The sequence below is a fragment of the Chrysoperla carnea genome, chromosome 5 (genome assembly GCF_905475395.1).
Source record: "Chrysoperla carnea chromosome 5, inChrCarn1.1, whole genome shotgun sequence".
Taxonomy (NCBI): domain Eukaryota; kingdom Metazoa; phylum Arthropoda; class Insecta; order Neuroptera; family Chrysopidae; genus Chrysoperla; species Chrysoperla carnea.
In genome coordinates, this window is record NC_058341.1 from 49,756,131 (window position 1) to 49,780,122 (window position 23,992).

A 23,992-nucleotide genomic window follows, 5' to 3' on the forward strand; every position below is an offset into this window, starting at 1 on the left:
TTGAAGATCAAGGTCAAATGAACTAGAAACTAGAATTTTAAGTCAGTCATGTATACAGGCAAATGTTCTCTATTGCCTTTATAAATGTTTTTAGTAAATTTCTTTCTAATTTAAAATGTTATTCTATCTCTTACTTTTTAGAATCGAAATTCAATCTGATGTCAGAACATGATGTACCCCATCAAACTCTGCAACTTTTATTTGAGCTAATTTTTGGTTGTTTAACTACAAAATGAGCTATTAGCCATAATAGATTAAAATGGCCCACCCTGTATATCTTGTAAATATTTTTTAATGAACAAATAATATATAGAGAAATTTACATTATGTCACCTCTCGTTCAAGTCATTGTTTTTATTTACCTAATTTCTACACAGTAATTAAATTATAAAATAATCACATATTACTAAACAATAGTAAAATCACCATTATTGAAATATTAAAAGAAGTGTTGTTTAGAATAAATTAAAGAAAAATTCCTTAAAAAATTATCAGAATATTTTTTAATCAAATAAATGAAATATTTCATAATTTTCACAAATTTCTTTCAAATAGAGAAAATCTATTCAACAATAGATGTTTTAAATTTACAGAGAAGTGCAATATCTTTTATTCCCACCCCTCATCGAGGCCCATGAATTTATTTAAAAAAAATTTAATATTTGATTGGATGTAAGGTGATAAAAGTTACAATCATTAAACATATTTTTCACAGAATCAAATAACAGCTGTTTTTACTTTCTCCTCATTACAGGATTTATGTGCACATATCAGACATTGTGATTATTTACTGTTTCAAAATCACTTAAGCTCAATTTTTTTTTAAATTTTAATTCTTTAAATGACAATGATTCTCTGAAAAAGAAGAATAATTTCCTGCATTTGTTTTTAATGCAGAAAAAAGAAAATTAGTCCATACATGAAAATAAGCGAATAATTTATCAATTTCCACCGATTTTGTAGTAAATTTATCTTATTTGAAATCAGGTTTTTCAAATTCATATTTTCGAATATTTAAGGATTAATATGAGAATCTCTTAGAGCTGTAGGAACAACATCCTAAATTTTTCACCAGGTCATTACAGAGCTTAAAATATTATTACTGAAGAAAATCTATTGTGACAAAAGAAGGAAACCCTTTACCAGCCTTTGTAATATTTCAATATTACAGGATACAGAGTCTGAAATAACTGCTCGCGTATACACCTTTCTGCGCTTTGTTTTTGCCCAAACCATAATGGTGAAGTAGTTCTCAAAACCTTTAAAAAATGTTCTCAAAATAAATAAGAGATTAACAGCATATATTCTATCTCCATTGTTTGGAGTATGGTTGGATGGTCTTCTCTCCTCGCGAATAATAACTATAATTCATCAACGGATATCAGAATCCATAGAAAGATTGACCAAAAAGCCATTTTTATAAAAAGCAGATTAATTATTCAGCCCCGCATAGTAAATTTTACTGTTTCTTTTACTTGATCTGTTTCTGGGAATAATCTTAAATGTTCATTACTGCTCATGAGAGTCGTTAAAGATTTTATATCACTCTTAAAACATATAATACAAGATACTTAAAGTGAAAGTAATTATTATATTGAGGATCTATTAATATATTAATAAATAAATTATTATTAAAGTTGAACGAACATTAACATTATATATTAAAGAACAAGTCTGGCATGGGTTTTTAATAGCAAGGCTATACAATATGTTTTTAATAAACTAAAATTTATAATCACATTATAATATAATTTTTATAGACCAAGAGTTCAAGTCACAAAAATGAGCAATACACTATCAAATTGAAATTTCTCTGGCTCTATGTGTGTCTGTCTGTGGCATCGTAGCGCCTAAACGGGTGAACCGATTTTGATTTTTTTGTTTCGTATGAAAGGTCATTTTATGGAGAGTGTTCTTAGCTATGTTTCAAGTGCAAATTTAGGGTCCCGTACCCGAAAAAACAAAAACACTGGCGAAGATTTTCAAAATCAGCTTAGTTTGGAAAAAGCTTTAAGAAAAAAGGTAATTTAATGGAGAGTGTTATTAGATATGTTTCAAGTGTGAGTTTAAGGTTCTGTACCCGAAAAATTTGTTGGAGGTTTTTTAAATTTTGTAAATTTCACTTATCTTTGTAAACAAACAAAAACTCTAAATTCAAAATGGTATAAGTAGTTCAAATCTTTTTTGTCTAAAGCCCTGGTCCAATTACAAACTTAAGGCTCTATTAAAGAGATCCAATTACCAAGTATTTAAAAAGAGTACCATGTATTTAAAAAGTAAATAAACTTTTATTTTATTTCTTATTCTTATTGCCAACAGAAGATTTCTGGACTGAACGATAGATAATTGTTTCTGAACATGAAAGTGATTTTCTGTCATTAGCCGACAGGCTCATTTTGTTTTTCTTACGACATCATTCGAAGCATCATCGAAATTGAATGCATTTTCGATCATTATTAGTAAATTATTGGTTAATTAATTAGCTATTTGCCGCTGCACAAAAAAAATAGTATGAGCAGCTTACTTCGTTCTTGTTTTTAGCTCCGCTTTCGTGGGCAATTGACAATTTCCTGCACTATTGTTTTTCGTATATTATTGTTATTCCAAATTATGCGGGCGATAATAGCTTTTTGTACTTATCTTAAATAAAATTTCTATATAAATTTCTTAAATTCCTAAGGCATGCCTTTCAAAAACAAAAATTGACAAAACTAAAAATTACTTATGAGTCACGACTATTTTTTGAATAGGTTCTTGGACTATTATGAAAGTTATAAAAGTTTTACAAGAAGTATTAGACTTTGTATTTCTTTGATATCAGAATGATTCTTCAAGATCAGTACAAATATAGCCACCATCCAGTCAATTTAAAAATGCAGACCAATATATTTAAGAAATTCATCTCATCAGTTAACAATTATTTTGTGATTATTAGTGTGATTTTATTGATAAATTTTACAAATAATTCATGTAAGTAAATATTTTTTTAAATTTTATTAACGAGACAATTTTTAAATTTAATTTTGAAAAGCGCTTAGAAAACCTTTATGGATTTGAATATAACTATTCTCTTTTGTTGTTTAAGTTTCATATAGAAAAAATAGTAGGTACGATTTATTTAGCAGACACGCTTTTATTAAGAAATTATTAGAAAAGTGTAGGACCAATTCCGTAAAACTTTCAACTTAAAAAAATCTAACAACACCATGATCATTGCAACAAATTAATTTCTGAAGATGTTACCATGTAAGCATTTCTATGGAAAGTTGCATTCCAAGCTCACCTAAATTTATTTAAACTTCAGTACGAATACCCTTCAAAACAAAGAATAAAAAGTGGAACCCCATTATTTTTTTAATACAAAAACAACCCTTTATTTAATTAGGATTACAGCAGAGCTTGCAAAAATCTTGCACGAAAATCTTACAAAATTCAAAGATATATATCCAACAACTCTAAAATTTGATATATGTATATAATCAAATAAGTGATTATCTCGCGTTTACAGAAAATTCACTCTGAAAATCAACAATTTTCTGTTGCATTTTCATTACATTCGAATGTTTTCGGTTTTGTGGCTTTTATGAGAGGAAAAAAACTTGAACAATCAAAAAATGTATACCTTTAATTTTTGTATAGCATTATTACACTTTCGTTTGAACACAAATCGAGATAAACATAAAAGAATGTTGTATATTTTCGAAGATACTTTGACAAATCCAACAATGCGCTTGACTGTAACATTGAAATTATACTTCTATGGTCTCCAAAATTTACACTTTAAAAAATTACGTATGGTATTCGGAAAAACGCCCTTCGTCTTTTTATGTATAATAGGGCTAGTTCGTCAAGATAAATCAGGAAAAACATGATCGATATTTTTTTTAAAAGAGGTAAACGAGATTATTAATTACCTGTGTCTATCAACTTAAAATTTGGTTGCGATATATTATTAAATTTAAATCATATAACTAATAAAATACGTGTTTAATAATGTTAGTGTATAAATTATCTATTATCAGACAAGCATTTTGGATCTGCAATATATTTTAGCAATTAATTTAAAAAAAAGAAATTAATTTATGATTTAATAAATCCCAAGTGCATAATCGCGTTTCAGCTGACAATACTAAACTTCTATACCTATATACAAATTTTTAATCGTTATTAACCGGTCGGTAAATTAATGTTTAAAGATTACCAATCACCGCACCGATTATTATAAATGAATAAGATCGTACAATGAACTTGACTTTTAAAAATTTCATAACATCTTTCTCTTTTCTTAAGTTGTTATTAATTTTTTCAGTAGTTGCATAGCCATAGATTATTTAAACAATTTTAAAATTTTTGAAAAATTTTAAGCATTGTTGTAAATTCTGAATCTAATTTGCGTACTCGCGGGTAAACAGTGATGTTTACGAAAAAATGTTTCAAACAAAAGTTGTTTATTTTTTTATAAGAAACATTTTTGTTGCTCATTTACGAACTCAATCTTAATTTTTACGTCCTAAGCACACTATAAAAATTTCAACTTGATACCTCTTTTCGTTTTTGAGTCATCGTGTTGACAGACAGGCGGAGAGACAACCGAAAATGGATTAATTAGATGATTTTATGAACACTTGTATCAAAATTTTGTTGGTAGCATCAATATTTTCAAGCGTTACTAACTTGGGACTAAACTTAATATCCCTTGTATATATTTCATGTAGGTACAAAGTATAAAAATTATTCTACTAAGATAGAAATTCAAACTACTTATTCTACTAATTAAATGTTTCTAATATCTATCTGTTTACTGCTTAATTAATTGTGTATTTTTTTGTTTTTGCAAGTTTTGTAATTAAGTAATCCGGTTGAAATTGTGTCATCGAATTTGAATATGAATTACCCAAAAATATTTCTCGATCATATTGTAAATTTAAAACAAAAAACAAAAAAAAAAATCAATTAAGCATCCTGTGTAAATTACTTTCTAATAAACTATAGTTTTTTTTAAGAGAAAGCCAATCAAAATTTTTTTTTTTAAATTAATTGCCACAATAGATCTTTAATAAAAATTAATCAATCAGGCTAAATTAAACGCCATTAATGTTTCTCGTAAGATTTAAGACGCTTATAAGTGAGAAACCAGAGATGCTTTCTATTCGAAGAAACCATTCCGTTAGCTTAGAATTATATTTACAGTGCTCTCGAGTTAGTTTAATTTAGATTTTCATGAAATTTAGTTTGAAGGGGGTTTTCAGGGCGAAAAATCGATCTAGCTTCGATTCATTTTTAGAACACGTCGTTTTATCCGTGTTTTCAGAAAAACTGAAACATAAACTGCAAAATTGGTCATCCAGGTACTTTTTCTTTATATTGTGTTGATGTTTAAATTGATCTATCTAACTATCTAATTGGTCTTTAATGTATCACGAAAGCCTGGTGCTACAATTTTTATGTATAAACAGTTTATTCGTCGCTAAAATGATTTTATTTAGGGAGCACTAAGTCAATGGGGACAATTTCCTTTATTTTTCTACAGTTTATTAAAGTCTTTTTCAAAAAAATGACGATTATTGGGAAAGAGCCTGTGTCTTCATGGCAGCACCTATTTTAGTCGTATTTATCCAGCTGTGCTGTCATTTTCAATTTTTGTTCGACAGGACAATTTGCTAATAAATCAAAGGTAATTTTTTTAATACTTCCAACTTTCTTCTCGAAATTCATAGAAACAAAAATTTATTGGAAATCAAATTTAAATGCAGTAGAGTCTCGATAATCAGAACGTCTAGTAACCCAAACACTTTTTATCAAATCACACTTTCCTCCGCTATCTATCTATCACTCAAAAATGATATTGTTTGTTTGGATATACATCGAATATGATTCATTGTTATGATTCTAAAGACACAATATAAGTGTTAAAAGACACAATATAATAAGTGTTTAAGGCTGTGTATACAATCGCGTAAATATACATACATTCCAATGGTTTATTTTATTTATAATGAATTTTTCAATACATTCCCAGTAATCGGAACACTCCTGGTTTTTATTGAATCCCGATTACCAGGACAGTACCTTGAAGTGGAAATGGAGGAACAGTACGTATTTAGACTCCTCAAAGTATAAAATAAACCCTCAGTTTTGATAGTATTCAGATAAAAATCGAATAAACGTTATTTATCGATAGTTAAAATAACTAAAATTAATAATAAATTTAGTAGGTTTGTAGAACATAAGTGAAATTTAAATAATATATGTATATTGTATTTTTAATATAATTAAATAAATAATAATAATTGTAATTGTATCTATACTGCATATGGTGTTTTTTTTTTATTAAAATATAAAAATGTTATTTTTATTTTATTTATTCATCTTATTTCCGACTAATAAAAGAAAAAAAATCATATTAAAGTTTATTTCTCATAATTTATTTTAAAAACAATAGTGTTCTCTTAATTGTTCAAACAATTATGTTTTTAAAGACTACTGGTTTATTTTCTAAAACTGTGATTTAATGGTAATCATTTTTATTGTCTTCCGCAATCAAATTACACAAAATTTAAATATCCTTATCATAGCCCCATTTTCTCGATAATCATTTCATTAATGCATTATGCAACCAATGCGCTTAAGGATGTACGAGCAGAATAGTAACATTCAGTAAAATAATAATTTTTTCAATTTTGATGATCAATTATGTTGTACCTTGACGATCTAAGACATCGAAAAGTAAGACTAAAATTTTTTTAATATTCAGTTTTCAAAATTTCGAAAACCAAGGCAGATATCGAAAAATTTTATTCTTATTTTCATGTCTAATTTCGTAAAGTTAATAATAACAAAATTCATACATCCCTTATATAAACGGTGGTACTGGGTTTTTAATACGCTTTTATTAGCTTCTTATGTATGTTAGTATGTTAATATGTAACGGAAACTTTGAACATGATTTCCCCCCTTCAAAACGTCGGATTAACTCGAAATTTGCCATACTTATCAAGGACCGATGACAATTCAATAAGAGGACTAACTTTAATATTTTAAAGTTAGTCCCGTTATGCTTAAAAGAATTTTCAAGATTAGCGATTTTTTAGTATCTGATATTCGGTAGTGTTTTTGCGCCGTGACCAATAAAATGATTAAAAAAATTAAAAAATAGAAAATAAATTTTAATAGATTTGAATTAAGAATAGTGTAAACAGTTTTAATAAATATATAAATAAGAATAAAAGTATTTTATTGTAAAAAAGCGTGGAGTGCACTTTACACTATTCTTAATTTATATTTATTAAATTTTTTGACACTATTCTTAATACATATTTATTAAAATTTATTTTCTATTTTTTAGTTCGATTTTCTATAAAAGCGTGTTTTTAGTTTTTTAAACTATTATGTATTTTCTTTTCTATGTCATTGGTAATATCTTTACTTTCTATTAAAAAGTTTTTTTTTATCCTTTGTCATTTTTTATTCTAAGTGAAAATTATCCAAAACTTTCAAAATATGCCGCCTGGGGACCCCGCCTGAAATTTTGATAATTAATTTGTATGTATTAACAACTACATACAAAAAATCAAGCCGTAATCATTTCGAAGCTTCAATTCTTTTTGAATCTGAAATCTGCTCTGAATTATGGTTCTTGAGGTATCGGCTTCAAACGGTTCAAATTAAAATTCAATAAACAAAGGAGCCTCCTTAAGTATTAAGGAGTCTGAATCAAAAGTGATATCGATAAGCCTATTAAACCAATTTCGATTTGATTAAATTATTATGCAACTGTTATATATAGATGGCGATTCAACAACATCGAAAAACCATACAAGAACTATACGAAGTACCAGAGATGTACCTTGCTATGAAGATGGACGTTTTTACCGTGATCCAAATCGTCCAACAAGTAAATTATGGTCAGCTGGCGAATGTGCACGATATTATTTATGTTTAGACGGTGAAGTATTTGAATTTAAATGCTCCGCTGGTTTATTGTTCGATGTAAAACGGCAGATATGCGATTTTAAATTAAATGTAGACAATTGTGATATTACAGCAGGTAAGACAAATTATAAATAGCGTAAAACCGTATGTTCAAACAACTTTTGGGTGATTTTATAGAGGCAGTAATTCCGAAACCAATCTTAGAAGCAGAACATTGCCACGAAGAAGAATTAGCCTGTGCTGATGGCACATGTTTGCCCTCTGAATATTTTTGTGATGGCTCCGTGGATTGTCCAGATACCAGTGACGAAGGATGGTGTGACGCAAACCATGATCCAAACGCCGCAAGCGCTTGTGATCCTCGAACATGTTTATTACCCGACTGCTATTGTTCTAGAGATGGTATTATCATAAACATATTATTAATTTATCATAAGTATTATATAATTTCATTGAAATTTTTAGGAACACTAATACCTGGAAAAATAGAGCCAACTCAAGTACCACAAATGATAATACTTACATTTGACGATGCAATTAACTTCGAAAATTGGGATTTATATACACAGACACTATTTACACCACAGCGAAAAAATCCAAACGGTTGCCCAATCCATGCTACATTTTATGTCAGTCATCAATACACAGACTATGCCAAAACGCAAAAATTATGGAATGATGGTCACGAAATTGCTATACATTCGATTACGTAAGTTTTGAATTTTTCATCTCTAATAGAAAGCGATTCTAATGTAAGAAATATTGTAGACATCGGGGCCCCGAGGAATGGTGGTCACACAATGCCACAATTGAAGATTGGTTTGATGAAATGGTTGGCCAGGCAAATATTATTAATCGTTTTGCTGGTGTTCGTATGGAAGAGTTGCGTGGAATGCGTGTACCATTTTTGAGAGTTGGTTGGAATCGACAATTTTTAATGATGAAAGAGTTTGGTTTTGTTTATGATAGTTCAATGGTGGCACCATATTCAGATCCACCTTTATGGCCATATACACTTGATCATAAAATGCCACATTCTTGCACAGGTAATTCAAACTTTCATTAAGGCATAGACTAGAGTAAGAAGTGAATTGTTTTTTGCCAATCAGATAGTAAGAATTTTTCTTCTACCAGATTGATTAAGTAATAAAATTTACTGCCTTTCCGTTGCTTATTACTTTGATATCAATAATGCGAATATTTCTGATTAGGAAATCGTCAAAATTGTCCATCACGATCATATCCTGGGATCTGGGAAATGGTAATGAATCAATTAAGTGCCAATGAGTACACTTGTGGTATGGTCGATTCATGTCCACCACATTTAAACGGCCCCGAAGTATATACAATGCTTATGCATAATTTTAAACGTCATTATAAAACAAATCGAGCTCCATATGGACTCTACTTCCATACAACATGGTTCAAAAAACCAGAATACTTGGAAGCATTTACGGTAAGACAATATATTCATTATTCATAGATTCCCTTTCTTTACTTTAAGCCTTAAACTTATTTTTTGATCTCTTTGTAGAAATTTGTGGATGAAATATTAAAATTACCCGATGTATACTTCGTTACTGCATGGCAAGCGATACAATGGATGCGAAATCCAACACCCATAAATGCAATATCCACATTTGAGCCATTCAATTGTAAACGACAATTTGAACCAAATGAAATTGCATGCAATTTACCAAAAGTTTGTAAGCTACGAAGTCGAGTACATCAACAAGAGCGGTTTATGTATACATGTACTGAATGTCCCGAGCAATATCCTTGGATACGAAATGAATTTGGTTTAGATTAAAGAATAATGCTTTTCTTAGAGTGTCTTTCTTGAACTTACATTCAAGCTTCCAGTGCATTAATTGATAGATCATTAAATTTCTAAAAATAAACAATCAAAAATGACAGTAAAAGATATTGGGAACATGTTAATTACCAGCAGGCTAAGGGTTTTTATTGAACAAATTTTTAAATAGCAGAAAAAAGAATAAATCGAAAAAAAAAAATGTTTATTTCAAATTTAGACTCCTTCTTGCAAGCAAAACCAAAGCTTCAAAAAAAATTGGTTTGTCAGCGAAAATATGTCATTTAATTTGCAAGATTTTGCTTTTTTTATTCTCTACCAATTTGAATAAAAATACACGCATAAAATATAATATAGGCTAAATGAAAAGTTTAAGATGTCATTTATCTATATCAAAACTAGTCTGCAATGGAAAATATGTCATTTGCTTTGTCCCTTCAGTTTTAAAGAATTAATATCACTGCAATTGATTAAATCTCAAAGAGCCTGGTTTTTTCTCTCCTCTGAAATGAAATGATGTTTGGAACTACTTGTAAATATTATGGTCTGTCAGCGTATGGCTTAGGGCAACGACCATTTCTTTTTGAATTGGTAAACATAGATATTTTAACGCAGTGAAAAAAACTATTTGTAAAAAAACAAACGTGGTCGCAGTAATTCAAAAGTAAGGCTGTCTTTGAGGAAATTCCAAGAATCATTAAGTATTTGTTTTTATAATTATTTAATTTATTATTTTATATTATATTTTGTTTAAAAAAATTAAATTTATTAAATATTATATTAGTATTATTATTGTTAATAAGTATTGTTGTGCAATATACATGATTTCAAATAAAACAAATGAAATTAATAATTGGTTTTAGTTCTCATTTTATTCGATTTCTTAGAAATCTATTTTCATCCATTTTGAATCTTCTAAAGTTAAATTTATATAAATATTTCTGTGATACCTATATTTTTTTGGACTATCGTAAACTGACTGTAATAGAAAGAAAATATAATTGGATTTCCTATACAAACAAGTTAGAAAAGTTAATATTTAACTTAATGCACTTGACAAAAATATTTCCATTCGTTTATTGTTACACTTTTAATTTTAGCCCGCCCGTCTGTCCGTCCATCCGTAAACACGATAACTCTAAAAAAAAAAGAGATACCAAGCTGAAATTTTGATAGCGTGCCCAGGACGTAAAATGTGAGTTTGAGTTCGTAAATGAGCAATATAGGTCAATTGGGTCTTGAGTCCGTAGGAACCAACTTATAAACTGTTAGAGATAGAGATACGAATGTAAATTAGGACAAAACTTTGGTGTCCATTTTCTCCAAAACTATAAAAGATGCTTATCAAGTGCTCTTATGAAATATTTTCGAAAAACGAAAAAAAAGTTATAAAAAAATAATTTATACAAAATAATGCAGTCACCGACATTCAACACTTTCTATACAGAATATTTCAACAATTAACTCAGCCAAAATTGTTTGTTTTCATTTTTTATTGCATTTAACAAGAATAAAGTTAAAATTAAAACACCCGCGTCTCATTTTAATCACATCCCTTCATTAACTTGAAAGGAGTGGATGATCTTCAAACGGCTGAAAAGGGGTTCCAAGAATTGCATTTTCTAGAGACCTCGACAATGTTAATCCGGCTCTGAGCCTATCGAGGCCTTGCACATACCTACATAATACACAAAAATACATATGAGGTCCAAATATAATGGCTAAATGAATGAACTTCTGCATTATAAAAAGACTTTCTATTACAAAGTATAGTATTCAAAAAATCGCTAAAGACTTAATTCGACCCTGAACTTAAGATCTATTATAAAGATGAATTTCGTATATACAGTTATAACAGTTCTTTTAAATACTAGGGCGGAGGGTATCATTTATTCATTAGGATGAGATACTTCGTTCTGTTTAAATTGATAACAAAATACATGAGTTTGAATTTTTAGAATTCAACCGTTGCTGATACTTAGGGTATAATGTCCGTTATAGTCAAGTTAATAAAAGCATGCTGCTATGTACGTACTCTAGTTTAACAACAGGCGGATAACTTTACATTATACTTATACATATTTCAAATGTATACATATACGAATTATACATACAAAGCTGCACATTTATCAATTGTTTTTTGTATTTATCGTTTTAACGAGATGGTCAAGAAACGTTTTCTTAGTACAAAAAAATTCTTGTTTAATTAAGTTATTTTTGAACAAAATTGATAATTTAAAATGTGCCAGTTTTAATCATTTGGTACTCTTTAAGTGTTATATAGTGTGCTGTGTTCTTCAGATTATTGTCAATTGCAAACAATAGATGCTTTGTCTGTTATACGAACAATGTAGTAAGTATAATTTATACATATATGATATGTATATGATAAACCGATATAACCCGAAGACGTACGATGTGCGTTGGCTGAGTAGCTTTGTAGTCATTCCAAATAGTTCCAAATTTGATAGCGAAAGCTTTTTTTTTAATTCTCGAGAAAAATATTTTGAATTTAACAATTCTCATGGGGGTGATTATTCTTAACATATAATCAAAATTTTATTTCATTCTGTAAAAAAAGTGACTTTACGGACATTTTACCTTAAATGTAAGCGCACACCTATTTATTTATTTTTATTAAATGATAAGATAACACTTAAAACATATATTTACGTTATATATAGGGTGCTTCCAGTATAATTTTTTTGACAGTATGGGTGAGCTTAGGTAAGGATGAAATACGTTTCGCACCTCAGAGTGGTTGCGTTAGCGAACGTTGAATACGCCCTAGTAAAGCAACCAAATTTCTAGTCGAGCTTATTAAAATTAAATTATTTAATTATAAAACTAAATCATTTTAAAATTACAGCCACACTAAAATGATTTGAAAACATTTTTTTCTTAATTATAAAATAATATCTGGAACAACGGCAAAGCTGCCTAAAACGCACTTCATCCGCATCTAAGTTCAATAAGTAAAGAAATAACTGGGAGTAAAGGACAATACGTAGGAGATAAAGGATGCGAAAAGTGGCGTGAAAAGACTCCTGTTTCTTAAGATACATAGGCTTGAAATTCGGAACGAAGTCGCGGACGTCAGCTATGTAATCAGAAATATATATGATCATATTTTAAAGATCATCCTATACACTTTCTATATAAAAATAAAGATAAATTGTTCCATTAAAACTCCGAATCGGTATCTATTTTGCCTCTAAACATTGAGTAATGATTGTTAATCGTTGGAATAATTATTTTATAAATTAAAGATGCCGACAAGGTTTCATGTGATATTTTTAATAATTTTTATAAATTTTCAATTTACGTTAGGTATGTTTTTAAATTTACGTTAGTATATATTTATTTATGTGTATTAAATCGAAAGGAAATGTAAAAATGGGCCTATTATATAAACCGGATTTAAATTTAAAATAAAACACAATAAATTATAGTTTTTCTTCTGGAGTTTTGTTCAAGGTCTGTATAAAGAAAATGCAAACAACTGAACACAGTTGATCTTAATATTAAAGTCCGAAGTTGTGTCAACTAACTTGAAATAGTCTCCGGAAATTTTATAGAATTTGGAAAGCCGTATTATATTACTTAAATCAGCAAGCCTCCTTTAAAAATGAATAAAATTTGATCAGTTACATTCAATTACATAGTCATTTTCTTTTTTTCCTTTTAAAAATAAACTCGCCCAAAGAGATTCATCTTTACCAACGGCTTTACCTAAATTTTTTGAAAAAATGTACTTTTACTTGCAAATCTTCGGATTATGAAGCAAACTTTTTATTATTATAAATATTTAGACTGATAACGCCTAGATAAGCTAGCATAAATAATATGTGTTTAAAATTTATTAAAAAAAATATGGAATTTTTAGGAAAATCTCCAAATATTTGTGGAACACAAACAACGTGTTTTAATTGTCTTGATATTCATGAAGAATGTGCTTGGTGTTCAAAATGGGTAAAAATTTAAATTATTTTTTTCTCAGTAACATTAATTTTTAAACAAAAAATCTAATTTTAAGGATGATAATATACAAGTTAAGTGTAATTTAAAAGAGAATCTATTAGAAGCTGGATGTGAAGAGGAATATATCCAAACAGGAAAAAAAAGTTCACTGGAAATAACAAGGGATGATAAATTGGGTGAATTTAATCTTGATGGAAATTTAAAAACAATTCAATTAAAACCTCAACATTTTCAAATCAAATTATCAAAAAGTAAGTAATAAGTACTACCGAGAAAATATTTTCTAAAACAAATTGTCATAACTAGAGTTGGAATAGGGAAATATGTCCCATTTTTAAAATGTGTTCCACTATAAATCCAAAGGACCCCGTACGGTTAGATAAAAGAATGGCTTTCTGCAAAATTTTTTCAAAACATCCCTCAAATGTTGTTCGGATCATATGATTAAAACCTCTCAAGGTCACAAAAATTTTTAATGGGTAAATTTCGAGCAACCGACAAAAGCTACACATATATTATAGTTATAGTATATGACTACCGTCTTAATAATGATATATCGTATAACACACCAACTAATAAGACAGCACAACATAATACAACTAACACACATACAATCACACACGGTAATCATATACTATAACTATAATAATATATATGTTTCTCTGCGTCACAAAATTTGCACAGAACAATATAAAAAAAGGTGCCATACTTTTTTCTCTAAAATATATTTGGTGATATACATGTGATATATACATGTCATAACTATTTTTAACAAACCTTAGAAATTTTAGTCCTTAGAAACCTTAGAATTTTTACTGAATTAATAAAAATAGATAATCAACTTGTGCAAATTTTGTGACATAGAGATAGCTTTGCTCGAAAACTACCCGTTAAAAAATTTTGTGGTCGCTAGAGCTTTTGAACAGAATAATAAGATGAAAATTTTGGGGGCGGTTTAAAAAAGCCATTTTCCTGCCTAACCGTGCGGGATACTTCATTAATTTTGTTCATATATTGGATGAATTCGAGACAAAGAATCTATTAAACCATTTATCATATACACCAAAAATTAGGCCAGAAATAAAAATATCTTTGTATCCCTAATATTTTATGTAAAGAAAGTAATCCTTATTTTTCTCTTATAGTATATTTATTTATTTCCTCGAACTTTGAAGACGTAGGGCTGCAACAAAACTTCTTCATTTTGCGGCTTTACAAACAATTTTTTTAGTTCCCCTACTGATCTCTACTTCCGCTTTGACTTATTTTTCTAATGTTCTCTTTAAAGTTATATTTTGTCTTCCTTGATTTCACTTGAATCATGAATTCGAATTTTCTGTTCAAGTTTACGGTGAGTTTGGCTACACAATCCATCCAAGTTTTCTTGTCTTAATAATTTTCGCGATAGGAGTCTGATTTAGAATCTTCCAAAACTCTTGATTCAAGATAATTTTAGACATGATCCAGACTTTTTTTAAATAAAAAAATATTTTGTGTTTTATTTTCTTTCTAAGTTTGTTAGTTTATGTTAATGAATTGTATTCCTTTTTCAGATAAAGAAGTTACAATAAATATTACAGTCAGTCCAGCAAAAAATTATCCTTTGGATATATATTTTTTAATTGATGCATCTTATAGTATGATGGACGATGTAAACACAATTATTAAACTTGGAAATGAAATTATGAAATCGTTAAAAGAGTTAACATTAAATTATCGCTTGGGATTTGGTACATTCTCGGATAAACCAACAATGCCATGGACTCAAATGAGTCCAGAACATTTAAAGAATCCATGCAAAGGGCAGTCGTTAACGTGTAAACCACCCTACGATTTTAAACATGGTTTATCATTGACCAATGACACAGCAAAATTTATTGAACAGGTTTGAAACAAATCTAACATTAGGTAATTCGCTTCCGAGACAAGAAACGGATTCTAGTAGTTGTATATTTGTTTCATAGAGAATTTACTTCTTATCTCAGTTGCAAGTAGCCAAATATCACTTATCTAAAATTTCTCTAGGTAAAACAAGATATGATTACGGGTAACTTGGATAATGTCGATGGTGGGCTAGATGCATTAATGCAAGTGGCTGCATGTGAAAAGGATGTTGGATGGTTGAAGGACACTCGACGAATTATAATTATGGCTAGTGATAGTTTATGCCATTTTGCTGGTGATGGGAAATTAGGTGGTATTATTAAACCAAATGATGGAAAGTGTCATTTAGATGAAAATGGATTTTATACGCATGCATTATCATTGGATTATCCATCCATTTCACAAATATATAAAATTCTTCATCAAAATAAGGTATATAAAGTTAAAATAATGTTCAGTATAGTCCAACATCTAACTTCTTACATCTTTTGATTATTCTACTCTTTTGTAGAAACATATCCAAAGTCCATATATGATCAATGGCCATTCAAATCACAAATTATCATGGGACTCATTCGAAAACTCATAATCTATCTTAAACGCCCACTTTGAAGCATTCATAAAACGTTGCCCTAGATTTACTTACGCCAACTTACATTTGCTAGGCACCGATAAACATTTTCTACCGTCTTTTTTCCTTCGTCGAATTCTCCACAGTAGTTAGCATTGAGGCTTCTGAAAGGTTATTTCCTATATATGTAATTTTGACACAAGTAAAACGAAAATACAGTCCAAAACATTGCCTAAAATCCCACAGACATGCGTAAATTGGAATTCGACCACATACGCAGTTAAATATTTCGAAAACCTTAATTCAAATCAAAATTTTTAAGTCGATTTTCGAAATTTACGACACAAAATGATCTAAAAGCATGATTTTTAATATGAGCAGGAGAAAATAATTTTTATCCATGTTTTAAAAGGAGTACGTTTTTATCCATTTTTTAAAAGGAGAAGTAATTTTGTTTCAATTTTGACCCAAGAAAAACGAAAATCCAATCTAGAAAAACATATCTTTTACAACCAAGAAAATTTGGATATTCCCTGATAAAGCCTCCTGAACCCCATGTAATAAATTAAAGATAAAAAATTATTAAAAATAAACAAATAACACGCAAAACTATGTACCAGAGGAGTCCGATTAGAGAACTTGCATATTTTTTAATTTTATTTTTTCGAAAATTTACTAAAAATTACTAAGAAAAATTAAAAAAAAGAAATTTTTAAATTGTTTTTTATGTAATTTTGCAATTAAAAATGACACCGCACGCAGAAATGATAACATAACATGCAGAATGATAAATGGTTTGTTTCTAAACTTGCTTTCGATATACTATAACGTAATTTTCCATAGAAACAAGCTGAAAAATGTGAATTTAGCGTGATTCCGATTAGCTCACTGCATCAGCGAGTGTAAATACGTCACTTAAATATACTTGAAATGAATAATTTCTTCTTTCATTTATATATGAATTTGTGCCAAAAAAAATTAACGCAAGTTCTCTATGTAATTAGAGAAACTAGCCTCAACTATATGATTACAATACCAAAAATGTTAAATCTACCCTAGTTATTCAGATTCTGTATCACAGAAATTCTATTACTATAAACACGTGAATTTTGTCCACAGATAAACGTAATATTCGCTGTAACTGAAAATATTATGCCAATTTACGACCAAATACATGAGTTAATTCCAAAATTTACATATGTCGGTCGTTTAGAAGAAGATAGTTCGAATATAATACATTTACTAAAACAAGGATATGCAAAAATCGTATCAAAATTAAACTTAGAAGATAATTCAACATCCCCATTACGCCTAACATATTATTCAAATTGTGGTCAGAAAAACGGAAAATTTGTGGAAACATCCACTTGCAAAAATGCTCAAATTGGAGAAGTTTATGAGTTTCAAGTAAAATTTAATCTTGATAGTTGCCCTAATAATCCAAAAGACCGAGTAAGTATAATTTAAACGTATCACAGTGGCGGATCCACCCATATGGGCATGATGGGCATACCCATCACCTAAATAGACTAATGATTAAATAAAAGTTTGAAGAAAAAAACAAGTAAAAAAAACAATTGACTTAGTTAATTGTTGAAATACCCTGAACTTTCGAAAAAAAAAACGAAAGCTTGCATTTGTTATCTAAGTAAGCACCTGAATAAAATTATTTAATGTAAAATGCATACTAGCGTTTAATTTAAATGAAGTTGTAAAAATTTCATCAAAACTCGTTCAGTAGTTAAGAATCTAAATGAGACGACACTGTGTTGTACAAACAAATACACATTTACTTTTATAATTTTTGCGAGCGAACAAACTATTATCTTACAGGTTTACTAATGTACTAGTGTTCCCCCACGACTTTGCCCACTTGAACAAATACACTGTACAAAATCTTGGTCAGGGCGTCATATATTTTGTCAACATCTCCTTTGTAGGAATGCACTATGAGCGAGTTCATACTCCGACTGGCATTTGGCCAATTTTCGGGTGGCTGTGCCGTGCCATCACTTTTTTTGAGGGCTGGATCCGCGCCTGACGTATTATGGAACTATATAAAATATATATTATGGATAATATAATAATTTGGTAATATTATTTCTAGAAACAAAGGTTTATTATTGATGAAGCGAATTTAGGATCAGAAAATATAGTTGTTGACATTGAAATGCTATGTGGTTGCGATTGTAACGATCCTAATAATGTTTTAGCAAATAGTACGAATTGTAACTATCATGGAAATGAAGTTTGTGGATTATGTGAATGTGAAAAACCATGGTACCTATACAAAGTATTTTTGTAATATAACCACTGTGTAGATAAAAAATTTTAATTCCTCATAACAACATCTCTTACCTTAAAAGAGCAATCGTTTAGGAAACGAATGATTCGTGATCCGAATTTCAGTAGGGTATTAAAAATAATCTGACTTTTATGTCAAAATAAGTAAACAAAACATCTCTCTTATACTTAACACGACGTAACATCAATTCTGTATTAAATGCTTTATTAAAAAAGTTTAAATATTTACAATATTGACTCCTATAGTATGCTAGGTATAAAAAACTAGCACATTGCTTTAACATCTTTTTGGCTTGGATGCTATTGTAAAATTTTACTTTTTTTAGGCTTGGCAAATATTGCCAATGTGATTCGGCAGTAGAAACATCCTTACAGCTTGACGATCAGTGTCGAAAAAATGGATCTATATGGAAATGTTCTAATCGGTAAGTAATCAACATACGAATTACCGATATAAAGGACTCTACACGATTCCGCGAGGAAAATGGCTTCTAATGAAGCTTTTTCAAACCGCCCCCAAATTTTCGTATTGTTCTGATGAAAAGCTCTCACATGCACAAAGTTTATTAACTGGTAGTTTTCGAGCTACGGGTGATCAAAGCTACACATATATTATAGTTATTAGTACCTACAGTTAATCAGATGCCAGATTACACGGATTATGCGGATATAATTTTTTAAGCTATTAGTAGTTTCTAGAGACTAAGTTCAAAAAAAAAAAGTTTTTTTTTTTAATTACTCCCAAAAATGGGATGATAGGTATGTTTATTAAATTTTTTATCACTTCGGGTAAAGAATTCTCACTTTACGGACAGAAAAGTGAAGTTGATTTTTGAAAATCTATAGAAGTAAGCAAAGTACGAACGTTTAAAATTCCTAATTAAACAAAGAGGAAGATATAGGTTAGTGACGTCAAGGTCCGATATCACCATAGAGATACATATGAAATACATACAAAACTTTATTTTGCTAAATGGAGCTGGGCAACAATTATTTGAATTAGGTACTTATAACTTCTTCGTTATTTAATCAATTTTAATTTCACTTTCAAATTTTGTCATGGTAATAAGTCTAGTTTTACATTTTTATGCGTAATATGGCAAATTTGACATCAGGCAAACCTTATTTTCGGAAGACATCAAAAAAGTGAAATTCTTAGCCAAAAATAGCATGATTATTGGAAGACGAGGCAGAATCGGTGTAATCTGACACCGAATTCGTACTCAGCAACCAAAAATACTTACTAGAAGACAATTTTAAGGTAAAATAAGCAATTCAAAACCATTTTTTAGTTATATCCTGGATTGGGTAGTTTTTGGGCTACATATACCCTCCCCCGCTGGGGCATTGTGCCCCCCTATGATTAGGTTAAGTTGACTGAATGTTCCTTGGTGCTATAATAACTATATAATATATGTGTAACTTGGATCACCCAAAGTTCGAAAACTACCCGATAAAAAATTTTGTGACCATGAGAGCTCTTTTGATTAGAACAATCCTAAGAACATTTTGGAGGTGGTTTGAAAAAGTTTCACAGAAAGCCATTTTCCTATCTATTCGTACGGCGTCCGTTCCAGCTTTTTCCAATTATCAAACATTCAATAAAAAATGGCTTCAAATAAATTATTTATCAACTAACGTTATTTTTACCAATAGAGGTGACTGTATTTGTGGAACCTGCCATTGTGATCCTGGATTTTCGGGCCCCTACTGTGAGTGTAACGATTGTGACAGGTAAAAGCATTTATTTATCTTTAATCAACTATTCTAAAAGTAGCTTCTGGTAGAAGCATTTAAAGGAGTCAAGCAAACAGTTTTCTATCATTCCTATGAACTAATTCCAAGTGCTTCCAGTTGTAGCTTTTCTCTACACTTTTCTGATTTTACATATCCTTTTTTATTTTAACTATATATAGGATTGGTGGAAAAATTTGTAACAATCATGGGGTTTGTGATTGTGGTGAATGCGTTTGTGAGCCCGAATACACAGGTACAAATTGTGAGTGTGCCTCAATGCATGATACATGCATTGAAGAGGGAAATACAAAAGTGTGTAACGGCCGTGGCGAATGTAAATGTGGCCAATGTGTTTGTATGAAAGTACCAAATTTTGAATTTATTGGTAAATATTGTGAAATATTGTTCGAGGGTGACTGTACACAATTTGTACCGTGTGTCAAATGTATTGTGGATGGCCAATGTGGTACAAACAAGGATGAGTGTAAAACAAATGAAACTACTTATAATGTCATCGAGCTTAGTGATAACGGTAAAGTATATTCGTGTAAGCGAAATTTATGATTTAAAAATCTAATTTGCCTTTTAGAAAATATTTAGAATATCTAGTACAGTCCAAGATGTAACAGATTAAATAAAATGAAATAACCGTTCACTTTTTTCTAAAACCTTGTGGAATATGTTTTCTAGGTGTCAAATATCATCCGTAAACCATGTGTTAGTTGCGCAAATATTTCTATTTGTTTATAAACAATAAATGGTTAAATAAATGAAGAAGATATGCAAGGATTGAATAACACTAGAGATTTCAATAAAACTTTATAAATACATTTTTTGATTAACAAAGTTTCCAAAAATCACACAAAATTCCTAGGTTATCGGGTTTTTTATTATTATTTTATCGTTCAAAGTTGGATGATAAAATGATGAATCTTATAGGTTATCCTTCTCAATTGGATATTTCTATATCAAAAATCAGAGAGTGTGATAAAAAACTATCTAAAATATTTAAACAATCTTTTAGTTTATAATAATACCATAAAAATATAAGGTTGTCGATGATATAAAAACAAAATTTTAATTTAATTATGAGTTCATCGAAGATCAATCATTTGATGAACAGAGACGACTATAGTTAGAGTATTGATGATTGAAGAGCGATATCTACATTATCAAATTTATAACCACACTTGTACACAATATATTTTATATTTTTGTAGTTGCGTGGTATAAAAACTAAAAATAACACATTATTTGACTACAAAGCATGTATTTGGGTATATGTATGTACCGTGCAATAAACCAAACCTATTTTACAATAATGTAGGGAAACAAATATAAAGGCAACTTGTATTACATATATGTGATACATGTGTAGACTTATTCGATTAGTTGACAAACACTTGGTATGTAAAACACAATATTATACATGTACAACATATACGTAATACAAGTCATCTATTATTTAACTTCTAGTTGCAACTTGCGAACTGGCGGTAATAATACATACTAATTAAAATCAGAAGCTTCCGAAATACACCCAAATTCAGTAACTTCAATTTCGATAACCAGATTGCATTACATGCACTTACCATTTTTGAAGGCCAATAAAAATATTCAAATTCAAATCACATAAATCTCGCTAACTGGCGATACAAATTTGTGCTATTAAACAGGAATAGGACCGCTCGTTCAGTAGTTCCAATTTAGACCACCTGCTTACTTACCATTTATCAATTATCGTGCGAATATTTTTAATTTTTTTTTTTTTCATTTTCAGATATTACAAACGAAAATGTATGTATTTTTCGTGAGATAAATGCAAAAAAGGAAACTTGTGAATACAAATATACTTACAATGTATTACAAGTGAATCAAATTAATTTAAAAATATATCCAAAAAATTGTGGTACTTCTTTAGTAGCATACGTTAATATTTGGATGATTTTAGGTGCCTTATTAATTGCCTATATCATAGCACTAATTATTATAAAATGTCGTAATTCCTATAAAGATCGTATTGAATATGCACGATTCATAGAAAATAGAAAATTTGAACAAACTGAAATGAATCCTTTATATAAATCGCCACATACTTTCCATGAAGTTCCAAAAGAACTACGTAAAATCGACTAATTGATGCAACATAATTTTGAAATACTTTTAAGATTATGTTTTAACGGTTCCTATTTTTTTTGCGTTCCTATTATATATAACAGCATGCTAGTATGCTGGTAAAATTTTCCGCTAATTAGATTGGATAATAAAACGCTAGAGGGTTTAATTGTCCAATCATAAAACATGTTTTTTAGAGGGCACGCAATCGCATACGATGTATGCGTTAAATAAATAATCAAGTCCAAATAGCTTAAAAATTTTAAAATATTATAAATTGAAAAATTCGTCGTAAAGTTGCCATTCTGATTTTGTTGTATATGTCGCAGCCAATTAGCTTGAATTAGCCGTTCAATTAACAGCCTAGCCTTTTACTAAACGGCGCCGTTCATCTCGTAGCTCCTGAATGATTTTCAGTAGTAGCGTCTAATACAACATTTAATGAACTGACTGGCTGATGCTTACGCCATTCGTACAATAGAAATATATTGTATCTGACATAGAAATTGTTTATGTTCGTAATTTAAAATATAACAAAGTGCACATGACTCAATAACAAAGTACACATGTAAGTAATTAAAATATTATTTGTTTAAACTTTCATGGCATTTCAATTCGCAAAAACCAAAACAAACGCATCTATTTATTGCAATTCACTGATTCACAGCAAACCTCGACTACATTTTTTAAATCTCTGGCCAAAGAAAGGTGACTGGTTTGCGACAATATCTTTCAAAGAAATTAAACTTGCTGAAATTTGGGGCCATAGTTTGTATCTGAATAATGCAACTCTTGCCGTGTGAAAACAATTTTTTAATAGTATCATACTTATTTGCAACTTTTTGTCACTACACTCTTCCATTGTAATTTTTTGTGTGCCAACTAATTTAACTGTGAGAAGCACCAACAATATTGTTGCTTGCCGGTGTCAGATTAATAGTGTATGGGTTTCAAGGCCAGGTGGCAGAAAGTGAAACTAAATTTAAATGAATAGGCTAGGCAAGTAGTTAAATGTTATCAATCCAAGTCATTTTTCTAGCTGTTTGATTGAATGGCTACTTATCGTTCAGACCGCTAGTTGAACGTCGCCCGCGTTTCGTTAAAAGGCAAGGGTGTTAATTTAACGGCTATATAAGCTATTTGATTGCGACATGTATTCTGCGATTATAAACAAATATCAGTTGTATTCTATAGCGTACCATAGATGGTGAGAGGTAATTGTCTACTATTTTAAAACCTAGCCAGCCTACATTGGGTATGATCAACATAATTTTACGCATTTTACATGATAATACCTGGTCCTTGGATTCTTCAGATAGCTCCATTGTGAAATATTTTTAAGTTTATGTTTTAATCACTTCTTTTAATTTATTTTCAATACATCGAAAATTTACACGACTTATATTTCTGCAAGACAGTATTAATAAAAAAAAAAAAGTATGTTCTCGTTCCAGATACTTTCTATACATATTTCTACGGAAGGGCTCGTGTGTACAACGATTGTAGCACGGAACTCTACCGTTCTACTTCGGAATACAGGTTTTTAAGATTTGCTTCGTAACAGATGTGAAAATATAGTACATATATATTTTGCTAAATTTAAAATTTTCAGTTATTGGAGTATCTTTTCGTTACTTAAGTAACGAAAGTAATAA

General features: G+C 29.5%; 2 protein-coding genes across 2 annotated transcripts; both read left to right on the forward strand.

Moving 5' to 3' along the window:
* Positions 1-7,767: 7,767 nt before the first annotated feature.
* Positions 7,768-9,742, forward strand: LOC123301214 (chitin deacetylase 1). Its single transcript, XM_044883948.1, has 6 exons — positions 7,768-8,047; positions 8,110-8,334; positions 8,398-8,641; positions 8,701-8,978; positions 9,144-9,388; positions 9,467-9,742. The coding sequence occupies exons 1-6, from the start codon at positions 7,768-7,770 to the stop codon at positions 9,740-9,742; spliced, it is 1,548 nt and encodes a 515-aa protein (XP_044739883.1).
* Positions 9,743-13,014: 3,272 nt separating this feature from the next.
* On the forward strand, positions 13,015-23,934 carry LOC123301215 (integrin beta-nu-like). Its single transcript, XM_044883950.1, has 11 exons — positions 13,015-13,075; positions 13,632-13,717; positions 13,782-13,977; positions 15,280-15,611; positions 15,752-16,042; positions 17,301-17,633; positions 18,289-18,461; positions 18,812-18,910; positions 20,142-20,219; positions 20,402-20,754; positions 22,003-23,934. The coding sequence occupies exons 1-11, from the start codon at positions 13,015-13,017 to the stop codon at positions 22,356-22,358; spliced, it is 2,358 nt and encodes a 785-aa protein (XP_044739885.1). The 3' UTR covers positions 22,359-23,934.
* The last annotated feature ends 58 nt before the right edge of the window (positions 23,935-23,992 follow it).

Excerpts from the sequence above, each read along its gene's own strand:
- LOC123301214 (XM_044883948.1), top strand. The coding sequence starts at position 7,768 with ATGCAACTGTTATATATAGATGGCGATTCAACAACATCGAAAAACCAT. Across the intron at positions 8,048-8,109 it reads CAATTGTGATATTACAGCAG|AGGCAGTAATTCCGAAACCA; the intron begins GTAAGACAAATT and ends GTGATTTTATAG. Across the intron at positions 8,979-9,143 it reads AATGCCACATTCTTGCACAG|GAAATCGTCAAAATTGTCCA; the intron begins GTAATTCAAACT and ends ATTTCTGATTAG.
- LOC123301215 (XM_044883950.1), top strand. The coding sequence starts at position 13,015 with ATGCCGACAAGGTTTCATGTGATATTTTTAATAATTTTTATAAATTTT. Across the intron at positions 13,978-15,279 it reads TCAAATCAAATTATCAAAAA|ATAAAGAAGTTACAATAAAT; the intron begins GTAAGTAATAAG and ends TTCCTTTTTCAG. Across the intron at positions 17,634-18,288 it reads CTAATAATCCAAAAGACCGA|AAACAAAGGTTTATTATTGA; the intron begins GTAAGTATAATT and ends TATTATTTCTAG.